The 18,729-nt window shown below is 41.8% G+C and overlaps 1 protein-coding gene across 1 annotated transcript in view; it reads left to right on the top strand.

Annotated features, from left to right (window-relative positions):
* The window catches only part of malrd1 (MAM and LDL receptor class A domain containing 1), a 51,032-nt gene extending 32,996 nt beyond the window's left edge, over window positions 1–18,036 (top strand). The window contains exons 21-33 of the mRNA XM_073488690.1: window positions 2,204–2,384; window positions 5,021–5,149; window positions 5,262–5,423; window positions 8,134–8,291; window positions 9,128–9,326; window positions 9,923–10,201; window positions 10,635–10,760; window positions 11,754–11,820; window positions 15,662–15,753; window positions 15,868–15,964; window positions 16,068–16,128; window positions 17,558–17,665; window positions 17,764–18,036. Of these exons, the coding sequence (XP_073344791.1) occupies window positions 2,204–2,384; window positions 5,021–5,149; window positions 5,262–5,423; window positions 8,134–8,291; window positions 9,128–9,326; window positions 9,923–10,201; window positions 10,635–10,760; window positions 11,754–11,820; window positions 15,662–15,753; window positions 15,868–15,964; window positions 16,068–16,128; window positions 17,558–17,665; window positions 17,764–17,865 (1,761 nt within the window). The 3' untranslated portion in view covers window positions 17,866–18,036. The remainder of the gene's footprint in view (window positions 1–2,203; window positions 2,385–5,020; window positions 5,150–5,261; window positions 5,424–8,133; window positions 8,292–9,127; window positions 9,327–9,922; window positions 10,202–10,634; window positions 10,761–11,753; window positions 11,821–15,661; window positions 15,754–15,867; window positions 15,965–16,067; window positions 16,129–17,557; window positions 17,666–17,763) is intronic.
* The last annotated feature ends 693 nt before the right edge of the window (window positions 18,037–18,729 follow it).

Below are 18,729 nucleotides of genomic sequence, written 5' to 3'. Positions count from 1 at the left end.
CTGCAGAGTAGAATGTGACATTGCTTGTCCTCTGGTTTTGAGTACATTAGACCACGTCTCTTTTACTGCAGTCAAGCCTCTGGCCACAACTTCAAGTACAGTAAGTTTGATGTCATGTATACCTGGAGAATTCACTGTGTTTACCTGTTCATCTGCATTGTGCAGAACGTCTGATTGATTCTCATCATGACACTGTGTTAAAAACTGAATTAATTATGTGATGTTATAGACCTGCAGTCACCTTTAAAAGGACCCGAGGTCGAGGAAGCCATCATGAATTATTGCAGAGTTACACCGGTCTTAATATTACACTCATGAACTTCAGGAGAATGGCTTGTTAAATCTATTCTTTCCTCTATTAAACAGTCTGTGGTTTAACTAGTCACGCTGACGCTGAAGTTGATATTAACAATCACTACAATCTCCTCAAGCGTGAAAGAAGATCGAGGGTTTGTATGTTTCCACAAAAAAGATGTAATTTAGATGCAAGGACGTCTCGATCCGTATTACCTCCTCTTGATTGCCCAATTGTTAAAAGAAGCATGTGACACATCAGGCTCGCTAAGGACGGAAATATTCTACATTTTTCTCTCACTATCAATAAATCCTATGAAAACAACTTTCTAGTTCTTCTTTCAGCACTTTATGACTTCCTTGCCCTGTTTGTGGCACTCAAGCCCATTAGTTCCTACCTTGAAGGTATCAGAGGAGGCAATTAACATTTATTAATCGCTCTGTATGGTCAACGTGTAAACAGATTATAATGTGACTTAAAAAATTAAACCTTCCTTGACTTTCTCTGAAGCCTATAACAGTCTGTGAACTAATTTCTATCTAAAAGAATCCAAGAAAATCCAAAGGATGTGAAGTATATATCGAAGTGCCCCCCTACACACGGGCAACAGTGTGCAACACTGGCTAACAGGAATGGAGTTCACTGTTGTCAACAAACAACTGAGTCCAATGGTCCACATAAGCCCCAAAAAACAACAACAAAATAAAATTGAATGTGACTAACGTTGGGAGAAAACTTTGCCATCATTAGCAGGGCATTTAATTAAAAGTGTAGCAGTAAATCAGTGCATTTGTCGAGGCCTTTTTTCAGCTGCGGATTAATACACATTTGGCGCACAGCTGCATATTTACAGCTGCAGGATCATGTACGTTGGATCGACTCAAAACCCAGTGTAAGTCTCATTATCTTATTTTTGAGGAATAAGATCTATCAGGCTTTGGATACATGGGTATTAGAAGGATCATGTCATTGTTAGCGTGATATAAAATATCACCAGTCTAATCCTTTTATCCTTTTTGTTTAGTTTTATGCTTTGTTTCATGCTTTTGTAAATCGAACCGCTGCTCTACTGTTGACTGAAGCCAGTGCTGCAGAAAGGATATTAGTGTCGCTCAGATCCATCTTCCTTTATTCCCTTTTATCCTTCTTCGAAAAGGATTTGTCTGAACGGTCTCAAATTCAATGATCCTTGATATATATATATAACCTCTATGCTGTTGTTAAAATTTAATAAAGGACATGGATAACAGTTAACTTTACAAGTAACCATTTCCTCCAGCTCTGCTCTGCTTTCTCGTGTTCTTGAGTCAAAACAGTGCGTCTTTAATACGATGTGATACGACTTTGTAAATGTCCCATTCATGCTCCTGACATGACATTAAAAACCGCCGGCTCGTAACACAATCATACACTAAACCCCTTTCAAAGTCACATTCGTTTGTTTCAAAGCTGTATTAGTCATGATTTAGTGCCGGCCTCGTACCATGGGAAAAGACGGAGAGGACTTACAGAGGAATACACATCGGTCTGTCTTTTAATACGTTCCACATGTGGCATGAGAGAGCCCATTACCATAACTCAGGGAGAGCACGCTTTCATTCTCAATAGCAGGTCTCAAGGCAGGGGAACTTATTACTACAATGTTATGCTAATGAGACTTTAATGACTCCCCTTAGATGGATCTCAGCAGCAGCACTCAGGCCAAAAGTGAATTTAACTTCAAGTTCTTCTCTCTTGATTTGTAACTCAATGATACTCAAAGTTTGATGGATATGTTTCTGACAATAATCACTGCCGCAGCTTTGAATCCACTTTGATACGCTTGATGATGATATTAGAGTTGACGTTCAGAACCAGAAATGGCACCACATTTTTATTTTTTTGTGTCAATGCTGCTCTTCTCCGCAGACAGAGAACGACTTGTGGGAGGTGTGGAACAAAACGGGGCATCAAGGGAATAACTGGAACCGAGTGGAGATCCCCCTGAGGAAGCTGAGGAACTTTGAGGTGATATTTGAGGGGATTCGCTCGAGGGACGTGAGTGGAGGAGCTGCCTTGGATGATCTGGAGTTCATAGACTGTTCCCCAAGTAGGTGATGTGATGTGAGAGTGTTGTGTCTTTAGACTGAAATAAAGTATACACAAACAAGCTTTAAAGATCAACTGGAATAAAACTATGTGAACAGCATTTGACAACCTAGACAGATGCGTCTTATGTCAGCTAAACTACACAAGTGACAAATAGTCAAAAAACTAAATCACACTACGAATCTCTCTCAGGTAAACTCAGTCGTACACTTTTAAACTCGCTCAGTCCCTCTGCAAATAACAACTGCCCTCAAAATCTTATTACCTCCACTATGTTTTCACCCTTGTTTCTTAGTTTGTTTGCTTGTTGGTTGGTTTGTCAGCAGGATTACACAAAAACTATTGACTGGATTTCCATGAAACTTGGATGGAGGATGGGTCTCAGTCCAGAATAGAGCCCATTTACTTTTGGTGTGGATTCAGATAAAGGGACAGCTAAAGAAATTGTTTTTCTCTTTCTTTAACATTGTAAGTTAGGGTTATTCATAGAATAATGGGTGGTTCTTGCTTAAAAAATAAGCCATTAGTTGACTGATACTTATTAATGAGTACAATCTGATGCAGATCCTAGATTTGGTAATGTTATAATGGTTTATATGAGGGCTTTGTTGTCAGAAGTGAGGTTTGTGTGTCTTTTTTGATAATAAAGCAGGTCGAGGTCCTTTATACGTAGATACTGTGACAATATCAAAATGCTCGATCCACCGAGTAATGCACACAGCCTGTATCCAGGCTTCAAACGAGCCATCGGGATTTCGGTAAGGTTGTGATGTCACAAATAGACAGTCATTGCCCTCAGCAGCAGAGCCAAGGTAGAAACATAGGGGGAGCTGCCTGCTCAGGCCTGTGAGAGCTGACCAATCAGAGCAGACTGGGCTTTTTGTAAAGCCTTAGCCTTGGGGCCTTAAAGGGACAAACTGAGCATTCAGACAGAGGGTGAATGGAGGTGCTGCAGCAATTGACAGTAACTAATTAACATGGTATATCTTATCTTGGCTTCCTGTTTCCAGTCTCTATGCTAAGCTAGGCTAACCACCCCACTGGCTCTAGCTTCATCATTAATGCACAGATATGAGAGTTGTCGATCTCGTCATCCAGCTCTCCGGAAAAAAAAAAGTGGTTAAACGAGTTTAACAGAAAGTAAAACTATTCCATTAGTAGGGTATTAAGGAATCTGAACTTTTTATCGACATCTGCAGCTGAGAGGAAATGCCCAAACAGTGACTGAATCCCACACCTTGCGGCACTTTAATCAAGGAGGTGTTAAAATGTAGTGGGTAGGGGAAGATGGGACACGTCTTGAACTTTCATTGTTCCCAAATCGAGCACTGGAGTGGAAAATTGTTTTTAAAGCCAAAAATCTCACCACCTGGCAAAGTAATCACAGAGTCACCGGTATCCAACAAACTCATATGTGGCGGTGCAGAGTGGCAGCACAAATCAAACGTCCCGCTTCTTTAATTTAAAAGCAACTTTACTAAACTTTTGATAGTTACAGAAAATGTTCTTTTCTTTCATATCTAACTTTTCGTTGAGTTTCATCTTTAAACTCGTCTTTGAAGATTACTGAACCCGTAAATTGACTGTCTATGTAAATGCAAGAATGAAACGTCCAAAAAAGTACCCTAACAATCGATGTAATCCCCTTTAAATCCAGGGTTTTTTCTTGATGCGATTACTCATTCAGGTGAATATCAGCAAGCGTGGCGTGAAAATGAATCTGAACTTTTCAGACAGATATTACATAATGTGAATTAAACGACATCAAACCTCTCTCTCGCTCTCCTCCGTCCTTCTTTTATCAAATATACTTCGAATCATCTTCACAAGCTCAGTTATAAATATGCTGTGAAATTATTTTATGATCTTTTTAACTGATAGTTTGGGGTGTGAAATTGATTCTGCCGCTGGCACACACAGAGTACGAGCAGAGAAAGAGAGAAGGAGAGAGATGGTGTGTGTCTGAGGAGAGAGTTTGATTCTCTGTGTGATGACCGACGCCGTTTGATGTTAATGTCGGAGACAGATGTTTCACATTAAACAGGACCTGGCACAAGGATGGACACCATGTGGGATGTTTCCTGGCTCAGTTCAACACATAAATATACAAACACACTTACATAGAGAGATGTAAATACTGAGATGTCTGTCCTAAACTAAATGACACTGATGCACAACTTCCATCAACTTAAAAGGGCACGCGAAGATTTCAGCTGATCCTGTGATGGTTTTAACCCGGCTGACCTCCTGGAACGACGCTCCACTCTTTGCTCAGTTCAGTCATCTTCAATGTCCCCGCCTTTGAAGTTTACCAGAGCACACACACATAATGCAGTTATATGTGCTGTCTGCACTCCACCTGATCTCTTTTCCTTCCTCTCTGGTCTGTTTCAAACAAGGCGGAGCAGGAGGAACGAGGCTTTGAGTTCCCCTGACAGGCCGTCGTCTGCTTTTGTTTACTGTCTCCTCTGCACAGAACAGGAAGGCTTTAATAAGACACAGTTGTTCATCGCAGCGTTTTCCCAGATTCATCTGAAGGAAAAGGGGACATAGTTTCCTGTCCTAAAAAAGATTAAATCTTTCATAATTGCATGTCCCTCAAATCTCTTCTGAAGTTTGTCTGTGTGTGTGTTTTAGATGTTGTGGAGCCGGTCAGTTGTCCCGCAGTCACAGACTTTGTGTGTCGCAGTGGCCACTGCATCGAGTCCCACCTGGTGTGCGACAGCAAGGCCGACTGCGCTGATGGATCGGATGAGATGGACTGTGGTGAGTGGAAATGAGAAATAGGTTTCACGGAAGTGGTGGAGTGGATCCATCTTATTGTGGAGCAATAAAACAACTTTGAACTCCTCTTTTCTTTCATCTCTCTCCCTCGCAGAGCACATCTTCGGCTTGCCAGGCGCTTGTAGTTTCAACATGGATGAAACCAAGTGGGAGGAGAGCTGCCAGCTTACTCAGGAAGCCGATGATGACTTTGATTGGAGGTTCGGCCAATGCACTGAGACACCAGGAGCTGGACCTCACGCTGACCACAGTCCTGGTCGGTATCCATTCTGCTGCTAACTCTGTCTCCTGGAAATTACATTAATATCATCAATCAATCAGTATCACTTTAATGCTTAAAGTAATGCATGATTAAAGGGTGCTTTGAGTGACAGCTCTCGGCTAGCTGTCTAACTAGCTGTCAAGCGGGCTGCCCAGGCTCCATGTTTTTGCCCATTTTTGGATCAGCTGTGAGTTGAGTTGAGTCAGATGCTGCCAAGATGGTGGCGGCCAGCTTCTTCAGTAACCTCTAGGTGACATCACAGAGACTATGTCTACGTTTTATACAGTCTATGGTTTTTTTAGCAACACAGCAAAATCTTGAATCTGAATTTATCAAAATGTTCATTTTGTTTCCCGTTAATATCATTTTATGCATTCAAGTCAACTCAAAATAATTCATATTTTTTATAGCTATGTTTACGAGCTCACAGGTTAAGTTTGGGAGAGGATCATCATCTTGGTCAGATATTGAAAAGTGACATAAAGCATGACACCTCATTTTTATGTACACGCACATATCATCACGCACTGTCATAAATCCTACACACATTACATAATTTGTGTACACATGTATAATGTACATCATCTGTCCACCTCATGTATGCATGATTATCCAGTATTTCTTTATTTCTCTGCTCTACTTGTTTTGCTTCTTTGCACTTCTTGCACCATTTACAACAGTACCAATAAAGCCCAATCTGGTTCTGATTCTGACTTTATTTAACTGAAATTACGATCTTTCACAAACCTCAACCAAAGTGCTTTTTGTTCCCTAAATCTAACCGCAGTATAAGAATATCCCCTCAGGTCTTAATTAAGTGGCAGTTTTAGAAATAATTGTGAGGCACAAGTTGGAGAGACTTTCTGACCTTTGACCTCTTCATGCCGCCACATTTCCATCGAGGGTCCTGCTTTTTGTTCAAAACTCATTGCATGTGTTTGCTTTCTGCCTCGTTTTTGAATTAAAAGATTAATAATGCTGTCAAAAAAAAAACGTTTTCAAAATCAAAATTAAGAACAAACATGTCTCGCGCCCCTCTGATGTCCTCCATGTTTTTCAGCTCACACTCAGCTCAGTGCAGCGCCTTTGTAATTACAACTTGACAGCTGGGGAACTGGAGCCTCCGACAGGCGTGTGAAGGCAGGGTTAATAAAACATCCTGATCAATGTCAGCCTGAGTCAAACTGAGCTTAACAGCATTGGACTTGTTGTTTATCTTGTGTACAGTCATGCTGCTGTATCAAAACATGATTTCTGCCACTGATTAATTAAAACGTGAAGGATGAAGTATGAATCACCTCACTGGTGCTGAGGTTACACTCATCTATACAGGGCAATGTAAACCTTCATTTCCATGCGACCTGTAATTTGCATTCATTAATTATCGTTTTGTACACTGGCTGTCTGTATTTCTTCTGTTTGTTGTCTGGCTTGGAATTACTCTTGACATTTGGAGGACGACCTTGATAAACAAACGATAGCAGCATGAAAATAATGAAGGAAAAAAATCAAATTACAGTTTTGTGTAGAAGTTAATCTGTCTCACAAAACTATTGCAGAGCCACGTCAAGGACAAAACTGAATCCAAAACCTGCGTCACCCCACCCAACCAGACTTGTTTAACCTTGTGCTTTTGTGTTTCTTCTCACAGCAAGTTGCTGCACCACGCTAATCTCCATTTTGTTTATGTCTGCTTCCCCATGAGATCACATGAGAGGGATTACATGGGTGCCTCGCTGCACTTAAATACTTGGAAACTTATATCAACATTCAATTCACTGGCCTTTTACAAATATTGTAGTCTACAAACACCCTTCCTATGGCCATTCTTCATTGTTCTGGGAGATTTGTCGTGTTTAAACTAGATGCACTGATGTCGTGTAGGTGATGTTGGACTGGAGGATGGTGTGTGTAACAAGTCATATTGTCCTCCAACACACTTTGTAAATTGACCATAAACTTGAGCACAAAGCAGCTTGTCTTTCATTTTGACAGTGCACTCAGTGAACCGTCCCGGTCTACAGTGTAGCTCTTATGCCTCCTTGTACCGGCTGCTGGTGAGATAACACCCACTTCTGATTGGCTGGTTGAGTTTATTGATCCGAGAGATGAATCTGGACACTGGACGCTGTGTCATAGAATGAACTCATGATCTCACTCCAGAGCAGATCAATAAACCATCTGTAACAAGGGCAAGAGGTGCGCATGACATCACTAAGTTGGATGATGGAGCAACATGTGTGAACACGGGAAACGGCTTTAATCTGAATGAATGCACAGACTCTGATTTTTATTCTTTCAGTCGGAGAAGAAGAAGTCAGTGTTGTGAGTGGGAGCTTCTGTGCACTGTGGATTGTGAGGGCCTCAAATCCCCTTTAACTCATGTGGAAAACTCCCACTTTGTTCTGGCCTCACACGGATGCCGTCTCATCTCCGAACCCAGCCAAGCTGAAGAAGCTCTCTGCAGATTTTAGCTGCGGGCTACAACATTTCACGACAGCACAAATACTTTCTTCTGTCCAAATATCATGTATATTGGATCCGAGAAAGGAAAGTTATTTCTTTCCTGCAGAAAAGCTGAAATTGGATGGTTGAGGAGGGGTTTAGCTGTGGATATTCTGCACTCAAATACCACTTATACGTTACATAAATGTACTAAAAATGTGATATGTTCTGTGCTTGTGCTGTATTATTATCTTCAAAGGTGGTGGAGGGAGCTTCTTGTACATACACTCAGCTACTCAGAGGGAGGGCGACATCGCCAGGGTGACAACCAGGAGTCCATTTCCAGCCAGTATTGGCTTGTGTCACCTGCGCTTCTGGTTCTACATGCACGGCTCTGACAGGATGGGAACACTGAAGGTGATTAAACCTGAGCCACATCTCCATAAATAATTCAAAGTCTGTTTGTGTTAGTTCGCGTCACACATCAAGCTTCCAAACATGCTTTTCTTACTGTCAGATGATCCATCACAGTCAACCTGAAGGCTTAATTTGTTTTTGTCAGAGATTTCTTCCCTATTTTACAGAGCATCTCACTACATTACCCTTTGCTTACTGTCAATCACCTGACACCCACAGGAAGAAATGAAAGTCTCCCTGCCAGGAAATAATCCATCAAAGCACGTCACCTCGCAAACTTGATTATCATATCCATCTTTTAATGTCTTTTTTAGGTGCCTTTGTTAACTGGGCTAATTTCAAGACAACAAACAATAAGCAAATGTTTAGAAAACAAAGTAATGAGGTATGATGTGCACTGAAAAATAGCAAAAAACTACATGCAGCTGTACACTAGATATTCACAAATGCGCTATCACTTAAAATGGCACCAGTGTTCTTCTTTCTCGTGCTGTTTTAAACTAAATCATGTTAGAGGGTACACATTTGACACATTACAGAGTGTTTACAGGTCTTGAGAAGTACTACTGCATGTGTGAAAAGTAGTTTAAAGCCTTTTGTGGCTCCAGAGGAAGTAATCTGATTTTTTTTTTTAAAAAAAGTGCATTGTGGGTAATGTAGGCACCAGGTTTTGAAAAGAAGAACGTGTGGAATAAAAAAGAGGATATCTCTGACTCTGCTGTATCGGTGGACTCTACTGGAGGGATGCAACCATTCTTTCATGGACATCATTTTAATTGTATCGACAAAACATCTCACTCTTATGTCGTTTTATGTCATTTTTTGCACCTCACCAGGTTTACACTGTTGGACCAAGTGGCACCAGTCTGCTGATGTGGGCAGCCACTGGAAACCACGGTAACCAGTGGACATATGCTAATGTCATCCTGTCAAACCCGGCACCTTTCAGAGTGACCTTCCAGGCCGAGGTGGGTGGAGACGTGTGGACAGACATCGCCTTGGATGACATCTCCTACGCCGCAGAGTGTGTGGAAGGTAAAGTTTCGTCTCTGGTCTCTTTTTTGTCCTTGCACTTCATTTTACCCTCTTGTTTTTTCCTCATTTCCTGTCCTTTCAGCACTGCTGCTCATTTTTCATGCAATTTTTTTCCATCCTTCACTTTCTCCTATTTCCTCTTTTTCCACATATTTCTGTCCACCAACATCCATGCTCCCCTGCTCCGTTTCCATATAAATTGTGTGGACCCTCAGGGAGAGTGTAGTGAGTTAATGGAGCCTGTTGCCCTCTAGGTCCATATAAATTCCGTGTGGAGACTGGGTCAGCGCCGAGGGACGGCACAGAGGGCAATGGGGGGGAAAAGCAATTACATTTATATTGTGTTGTTTCCTCACTCCCACCCCGACATTCTCCTTCCACCCCTGAATCGCGTCCTCAGCTAACTTTCTGAAGGAGCAGCTCTTGTGATTTCCGACAGACCATCAGCATAACTCTCTTTGCTTAGAGAAAGATTTCTCTCTCAAGGATGCTGGCTGTGTGTGAACTGAATGGATAAAAGAGGATTTAAGGTGTGTCAAGCTCTCTGCATGAATGTGTAATCGTGCATGTATCTTCCCTGTGATATCTCACCTCAGGACCGGTGACTCCGCAGCCTCTCACCTGTGCTGTGGACCAGTACCAGTGCACGTACTCCTTCCAGTGTATCCCAGAGAGTTGGAGGTGTGATGGAGAGCTGGACTGTGCCGACCAGTCTGACGAAGAGTTCTGTCCCGCTGTGGTGCCTGGTACTGTTCCTCCACAGGATAGCTGTCCTATTGGACATTACCAGTGTCGAAACAACACCTGCGTCCCCTCCATACTGCGCTGCGACGGCGTCCCAGATTGTCCTGACGGAGAGGATGAGTACAGCTGCTGTAAGTATATTTTTGACTGGTGCCAGTGCGCCTCTCTTTGTATAAAACCATGTGGTACCCTTATTTGTATTATTTTTTTATCTTTATGATCTGCTTTTCCGTGATTGATCATCTGGTTTTTGTCGATCTCCTCTTTTTTAATCCTCCACCATTGGGTTTGTTTACAGTGCCAAAAATGCTTCTTCTGTTTAGGACCGATGTTAGCCTGTTAGAGGAGCTAACATTGATTTTTGCTTGTTGGAGTACATCGATACAGCCGTGACAGTTTTAGATACAGACAGAACTGAATATTGGTGGAAGAACTGGGACATTTATTGCACCAGAACTTCTCTTCTCTCATTTGTGTCATGCGCACAGTGATCTGTGAAATACACCCCCTCTACATATTTTACCAATTTCCCCCGTCTCTGCCTTTCATATTTTTTTCCACCAGCTCTGCTGCAGTGTGATCTGGGGGAACTGGTGTGTGAAGGTTCGCCTGGTTGTATCCCACTTCAGAAGCGCTGTGACCACTCTGCTGACTGTCTGCCTTTTCACTCTGATGAGTCCAGCTGCCATGGTAACATGCTTTTACTTACCATCTCCTTTTGAGCCCTCTGCCATTAAGCACAGTCAATTTTATGATTCCCCCGACCTTGAAGCTCAAAAGGCACACTGGTTTTAGAGATACCCTGACCCTCTGCCTCAGCATAGTCTGATTTCCATCTGTGCTGTTCTCTTTCGATCAGGTTTGTTTTGTTCTTCCACTGCTTTGACTTCAATTATCGTCACATTTAGTTTAAATATGGCTCTCCATCTCAGTTAAAAATACCTTCCAGCTGGATGGCACGCTGTGTTTGTTTAGAAAAAGACAAGATTTTGTTTGAATGCATAGGTTTTCCTATTTATACATATCATTCTCTCCTGAGTCACCCCTCAGCTTTGACTCAAGTGTTGCCAAAACGACATTCATGCCTGCTCATTTCCAGCCTTAGCAGTGACTCCCAGGACGTGTTCAAGTCTGGCTGTTTAGTCTTCAAAGCACACCTCAACGGTTACAGCGAGCTGCCAAAATCCATTAAAACCTCTGCTTTCCTGCCTTCTTCAGGAATGAGACCAAACCTTGCATTTAGCCTGCCAAGCTAAAGTCACTTTATCAAGGCTGTACAGAACGTCAGGGTTTCATAATGGTGTTTTCAAACGTGATGATTATTTAACAGGCAACCCTGATAACCCTCACACAACCTTTGCTGGGAAGAAGATTTGTCATGAGATGTACAGGATGGAAGAAGATGTGCTAAAGTGGCTCTCTGCAGAGGTTAATGGATGACGCTCAACAGTGCTACGTTTCCTCCGGCAACATAATTCACTGATTTCATGTTCTTCTGTCGGAGCTGCAACATGCTTCTGTTTCCTGTCAGGAGAACAGACAAATGGATGATGGCGGCTGACACAGAACGAGAGCAGAGGAAAAGCTTCGGATGTTTTTTTTCTTTTGTGTGTGTGTGTGTGTGTGTGTGTGTGTGTGTTCTATAAAATATTCAGTCGTCAGTTTCTTTTGTGTGATTTCCAGAGTGTCCTCGTCTGTATTGCCTGGATCGTGGCTCATGCCTTGTGGGGAGACACGGGCCTGTCTGCAAGTAAGCTCAACTTCCCCTTCACACAGACAAACACATTCTTAAAAGCACACACCCAGTGTTGTAAAAAGTACCCAAAAGGCTTGACTAAAAATTTAAAGATGTTAAAATGGTACTTTAGCAAACATCAAAGTCAGCCGTGTGAATAGTACTCGAGTAAAAGTATTAAAGTATCAAGAGTATGAGTAAAAGTAAATAATAGGTATATTTACTGGTATGTATAAACTGTGGACTATATGGAGGACTGAAACTGACAAAATCAAAAGTAAATAAAGAAAGAAATGGTCAATAAATAAAATTGTACACGAATGTTGGCAATAATTAATTTATAAAATGTGACATAAATTGATATTTCTGTTTTAAAATTTAGTTACTCATCTATTTACATATTTATTTCTGTATTATTCTCCCTTTGCATTTTGCAAGATAATACAAAAATATTCTATAAATACATTTAAAAATGAGTAACTAATAACGAAAATGGTAAAACAAATTGAAGAGTAAATAAAATAAAATATATAAAAAATAATAAAATCAAGATCAAATTTAAAACTTTTTTGAGTCATTTATTAATTTCTTAATTTATTTTTGATTTTGGCAGTTTCATTCTTAAATAACACTATAACAGATTAATGGACAAATTAATGGTTCAGTATTTTAGTGTTTTTTATGTATTTATCCAATTGCCTAGTAAATAAATGTATTTAAAAATGATCTACTTTGGCTCTGATGCAGCATGTAATCTGCAAAGTAACTGGTAACTAAAGTAATCAAATAAATCTAGTAAAAAGTGCAACATTGGCTTCCAAAATGTAGCAGAGTGGAAATATAAAGTAGAAGAAAATGGAAATACTCAAGTAAAGCAGAAGTACCTCCTTAAGTACAGTACTTAGTAAATATACTTGCACACACCTACACACTCATACACATGCACAAACAAAGATAAGTGTCATGTCTGTTCTTCGCACTCCTCCTCCCATCCTTTATCGCTCTTTGTGAGACTTAAAACATGGAAATCCCATCAGTCTTGTTTCTTTCCTTGGAAAAGACACGCTCCATGAAGCATGTGGGAATCTGCTTATCCCCCGCAGCTTAACCCGGGTGGTTCTGCCTTCATTTATCCACCAGCGCAGGGTTTCCTGGGAATCTCTGACGGATTCTCCTGGTCAATATTTAAACACGGCCCCCCGCCACCGATGGTCTTAGTGGGTCGACCACAAAAAAGTCACGCAACAGATAAATGTGCTCGGAGGCCGTCGTGTTGGCATAGTCGAAACACATTGGAGACAGACACTGCGATCGCTCTGTTGGAGGTTTTTTTTTTTGGGAAGCTCATGAATCTAGTTGTTTCTGCCTCAGCAGCTTGGAATGTCTGCAATGAGATATTTTATTCTAAAAGTAAGAATGCAATTACGAGACTCGCTGCTGGATCTGCTAACATCATTATGCTCCAGTGAATCCTCAATGAGAGATTCACATTTCTCCATCCTCTTGTCAGACGGTTGCTTCTTCCACAGGCTGGATGTGAATTGTACAACAGGCAAGACTGTTGTTTACTGAAGTCACAGAACTGACTGCACAATGTGTCCAAAATGCAATCAGAGTGTCGTATTATTGAATATGCAATCCCACTGAAAATGCTGGAACGGCCAGGAAGAAATGTTAAAACTCAACCAGCTGAAATTAAATCTCACGTATTCTTGTCTGCTACTGCATACATATCCATCCCTATCTTTGCATAATTCATAATAATACTGATTGTCCTCCGTCTGCAAAGATTGAGAACTTGTTTCCGGCCAATCAAATTGCTTCACTTTAAACCCTATTTGCATAAAACAGTAATGAAACTTTCCTTGCGAAGCAACTACATCATGAATGTATATAGACTTTGACAAGACAGGGCCACTCAGCCTTGCCTCCATTTTATTCCCAGTGGCCACTTGTGGTATTGCAGCGTAAACATAGCACATAGACCACTGTTATAAAAGAGACAGCTTCAGGCATATTCAGTGGCCACATAACCAGTAAATATGGAAGCTAGAAAACTTTTTTGCCATCTCATTGGGCTCAGTAGACGCTATCTTCGCTTTTTCTCTCTGGTGTCTTATAAATCCAGGAACTAGATTCGCGAGATCATGTGATCACGTGTCCTCATGAATCCACCTTGCCAGGCTTCAAGTTATGCACTTGCATCTGGTCCACAGTAGGTTGGACCAATCAGCGTCGTATGGGGAGCTACTGGCGAGGTTTAGGTGTGATGACGAGCAAGAGAGGTGACTGTTCTCTGGGCCTGCTCCTTGGTCTGCTTGGTTGCACACTATCTATCCACAGCTTGTAAACTGCAAGTTTGTTTACTCGTTACCCTGCCGGAGCTCAGCCTGCCAGATGCTGCCAATCAAAAACAGACACACCCCTTTAGACAGTGAGTGAAAAAAGGAGAATTGAAGACCATTTTTTATTTTTATGATACTGACATTATTTCGGTTGGCCGGAAGAAAAATGTGTTTTCGGTTGGAAATTGTGTCTCTGCATTGTAAAGATATCTCACTGCCGCCTGTCCCTCGCTCTCATTCTTCATTCAGCCTCCTTGTGTTTGATTTTTATTCATCCTCCTGTCCAACATTCCCCAATGCAGCCACCACCGCTGCCTCCTCTCATTATGTAACAGGACTTTACCGCTGCCATTCAGTGAACAGTGTGGTAGGGAGCTTCTGTAGCTGTTCCAGCATTGATAACAGCCCTGCTGTAGCAGAACCAGAGGCCAGCATCGGAGGGCACCTCTGGCTTAGTATTTGCATCACGTTCCTCCACTCTGCTGAGCAGGATCCACCAGGGAACCAGGCCAGGGACCGCCCACTGCCATAGCCGGACTGTCACACAATATATACACCCTGACCCCCTATGAATGATAATGACTCAGTCTGGCTTCGCCGAGAGCCGAGTGTTTCTTATTAGAAGGTCAATGATGCTCAGAAATCAAGTTGATACTGAACAGATGTTGAGTTGGAGCAGAGTCTCCGTCTGGGAGAAGAGGAACTTACTTTCTTTCTGAAAGATGCAGCTCAGGAGACAGGGCCAGACTGCAGTTAGTCTGTGTTTCCATGCTGGATGTCCTGCAGATAAATCTGCTCCATTTGTCAAGATAGTGATTGTTTTTTTATTTGTTTTTTTTGAAATGTTGAGAGAATAGCAATATCACAGATATTGGGATTTATGTTCCTGTCTATTTCAGTATATTATTTTGTTTCACTTTTACCGTTTTAATCAAATTTGAAAGGATAAAACCAGTTCTATTCTGTATTTTTCTTCTTGTCAATTAATCTCATGAAAAGACCAAAACTAGCATTGCATTACAGTGATTCCCAGCCAAGGGCGCTCAGAAACAGTTGCCAGAGGGTACACACAAGAGAAAGATTGTGCAGTAGCTCAGCTTATTTGAAAAAAACAAGACTCGCACCAACCTGAGCCAGTTTTATCACTTTAACACCTCAACTATGTGCTGCGATTGAGAGCGTGTGAAAATAATTTGCACATGAGAGTCCAAACCATTAAAAGTGATGCATGAATTGTTGAAAGGTTCGGCTTCTGCTACCCAAGTTGGTGGTGATGCCAACGTGACTCAACCTACTAAAAAAAAATGATAGTATACTGTAACATCCAGTTTAATACTTAATTCGAACATGATGGTGGTGCTGAAGAAGGTGTACTTGAGCATTAATGATAGGGCTCAAAAAACAATACTAAAGCAATAGAAAGAAAAGAGTGCATTTGTTTGGAGCTACTTTCAGTTGCTGCACACCACGTCCTTTCCATCACTTCACTGTTTCCTGGTGTCTGATCACAGGTGTAATCCGGGATGGACGGGCAACCGCTGCCACGTGAAAGAGAAACCGTCTCTCTCCACCTTGACACCCACACCAGAGGACACACAGCTGGGTAATAAACACCTGCACCTCCCTGCTTGTCTCTATTAAGCTGTCTCCCCTGAGTTTATTTACATACCTTGTTAACGTCTCTGCAGTTCATCAAGGGTTTTTCTTACCCGTTTAGATTCTGTGTACGTCGGTATCGCCATCGGACTGCTGCTGCTCGTAGCCGGAGTCGCTGTCTGCCTTCTGGCTTTATGCAAGAAAAGATGTTTGTCAATGTGAGCTCTGGCTACTATAATGACACTGTGGCTTATTTAACTGATGATGATGATGTTGTTGTTAATGATGATTATGGGTGTGTTCTCTCTGCTGGCTCCACAGAAAGCCCAACAGGATGGACCACGGGGAGATGGATAACCCAGCGTTCGACTGGAGAGCAGAGGTCAGCGCACAGAAACATCCAATCAATCACGAGCGAACATTCGGTTTCTCAGCTGTACAAATCTAATTTTTCTTACATTCATGAAACATTTATTCAATAAGTGGATGTAACATTAGAGGAGGTCAGGAGGTGACCGCCGAGCCTTTCTGCTAGATTAGATTTTTGATTTAGGATTATTGATTTTGTGGTTCATGCGGATATTTGTGTTTTTCTGTGCGTGTACTCAGTGTAGTGCATATACAGGCTGTAGGCACAATAACTGAACCATATCATCTGTTTAAATGCAAAACCACACACTATGACACAAAATCACAACAGTTTTATGAACAGTTATACAAAAATGTAACATTAGACTGGATTTCATTTCATTACACAAGTGCAATGGCAAAAGAAGTTCCTTTACTTAAACTGGCCATAGACGAGGTCACAATGTAATGGGATAATATTAAGATTGTGTTAAGATTGGAGAGCTAACCCTCCTAAAGGTCAATCTGAGGGGTCGCGAAATGATTAGATGGACACACAGCTCAAGTGTTGTGTTTTGTCTACAGTATAATGTAGTGCAGTAACAAGTACAATATTTCTATGTGAGATTAAGTGGAGTAGCAGATTAAAATATCATAACAGTGCCTCAAAATTGCTTCAGTACAGTACTTATGCGAACGTATTCAGTTACCGTCCACCATTTCACAGTCGCGTCCACCATCTGTTTACTTTTGTTTGTCTGTTGTTATTGCTGCTATCACTGAGAGAGAAGATGAAACAATCAGAGTCGTTCCATTTGGATAATGGCTTTCCTTTGCGTGCATTTACGAGTGCGTGTTTCTAAAACTGACACAACAAGTCCGACACACACACACACACACACACACGTTTCCATCTACGTGGGTGTTCAGCGAGTGTCATTTAGTAATAAAAGTGAGAGTGATGTTGAGAGCCACAACTGTCATGACTCTGATGATGATGGAGATTATTATGGATTCAGCAGCGCTGTCTGAGTGTGTGATTAGATTTAGTCTCATGCTGCTGTTCGTGCTATTTCAAGAGAGAACATTATTGCAATATATGTTTTCCTACTGTCAACACGTGTGATATATAGACTACTTTCTCATTCTATATCCATGTTGGTATGTCTGTACATGTTTGCTTTCATGCGGCTGCCGCAGCTATAAATAGAGAGGTGTAGGTGTTAAGTGGTATCTCCACAGCCCAGACACATCCACTTCTACTCTCCTTTAACGGAGCAGCCGAAACAGTGTGCGATTATTCCACCTCTGGAAGATGATGAAATGTTTTATGGAGGTTAGAGGTGTAATTATGGACGCATAACGGGTCAATTTGATTTTAATTGCGGCTGCATTTCATGCGCTCTCGCACATTAAGGCTCATCTAATTTTAAGCCAGTGTACATGATTTTCTTTCCCCTCAGCTCCCGTCCCTGCATGAAAGGCCAGTCGGTTGTGCCAGACGCAACCCCGGGAGGAGTGATGTTCCGGGGCTTTCCATCAGTGTCTACCCCTGGAGGAGGGAAGTGGAGGTAAGGTGTCTCTTTCTCAGCCTTTGGGGCTTCACTCCAATCATCTGTGCAGAAGTCAGCGACGTGATGCATGTCTCTTTGTGTCTTTTCGTCCACAGCAGGGTTCGACCTGGAAGGATGCCAAGCTGTCCTTCGCCAACCCAGTGTACAATTACCCCCCTGATGATAACGGCGCTGACTGCAGAAGCTCTGAAGCATAAAAACAATGGACTTTACATATTGACTCTGCAGTAGATGTGGGTCGAACAGCGCGTGCACATCCTTGATGAGTTTGTCTTGACCCGCTGAGGTGCCAAGTGGGGCGGAAATGATGCAAAGAGTGGAAGAAAGTTTGCAAGGAAGTATTTGAATGTCATTTCCAATACACTGCTGGTGCTGTTGTGATCGGGCTGCACAATAACCCATGATTGTTTGAGACAAATTGGGTCCACATGAATACCAATAAATTTTGTTTAAATAACACTTGAAGACGTGAAAACAACCTGGGTTTCTCTACAGGAGCTCTGCTGTATTAAACACTACTCAACAGCCACAAACACAGGTGTTCAAGGTGTTCATGCGTGTGTTTTGAAACAGGATTCCTTCCTTTGTTCTTCCACAGATGCTCTGTTTTTTAAAAATCCAAATCCGTACGAATGCAACTGCAAAGACATGCTGCCAAACAGGAACCTGACAAATCAATAGGTCAGAAGCTTAAAACAAAGCCATTACCAGCTGGCTACCTGCAACTAAAGGTCTGTCTGGGTCTCCCTCTGGCAGGATGTCGTGCGAGTGACTGATGCCTCTCTTCCTCAATATAGCGGAAGAGTAACTGTACATTAATGTGTAGACACATAAAAAGTCCTGGTTGCAAGGTTAGGTTCCGGTTCTGTAAAGGTCTGTTTTTAGAAGAAGCTACGTTTTAAAAATATACCCACGTCTTGAAAAAAAGAAGATCCTGCACTCTTCCGCTTCAGCATCAAACTTTAATCATTCCTCTGACGTTCTTGTCTGTAAAATTCAGTCAGAATTGTTTGAAATACTCTTGAGGAAGGTCCAAAAGGTCAGAAACGTCAGCAGAATGA

Source organism: Pagrus major, chromosome 19, assembly GCF_040436345.1.
Source record: "Pagrus major chromosome 19, Pma_NU_1.0".
Lineage (NCBI taxonomy): Eukaryota > Metazoa > Chordata > Actinopteri > Spariformes > Sparidae > Pagrus > Pagrus major.
Note: the sequence above shows the minus strand (reverse complement) of the source record. Positions and strands in the feature narration are given on the sequence as shown.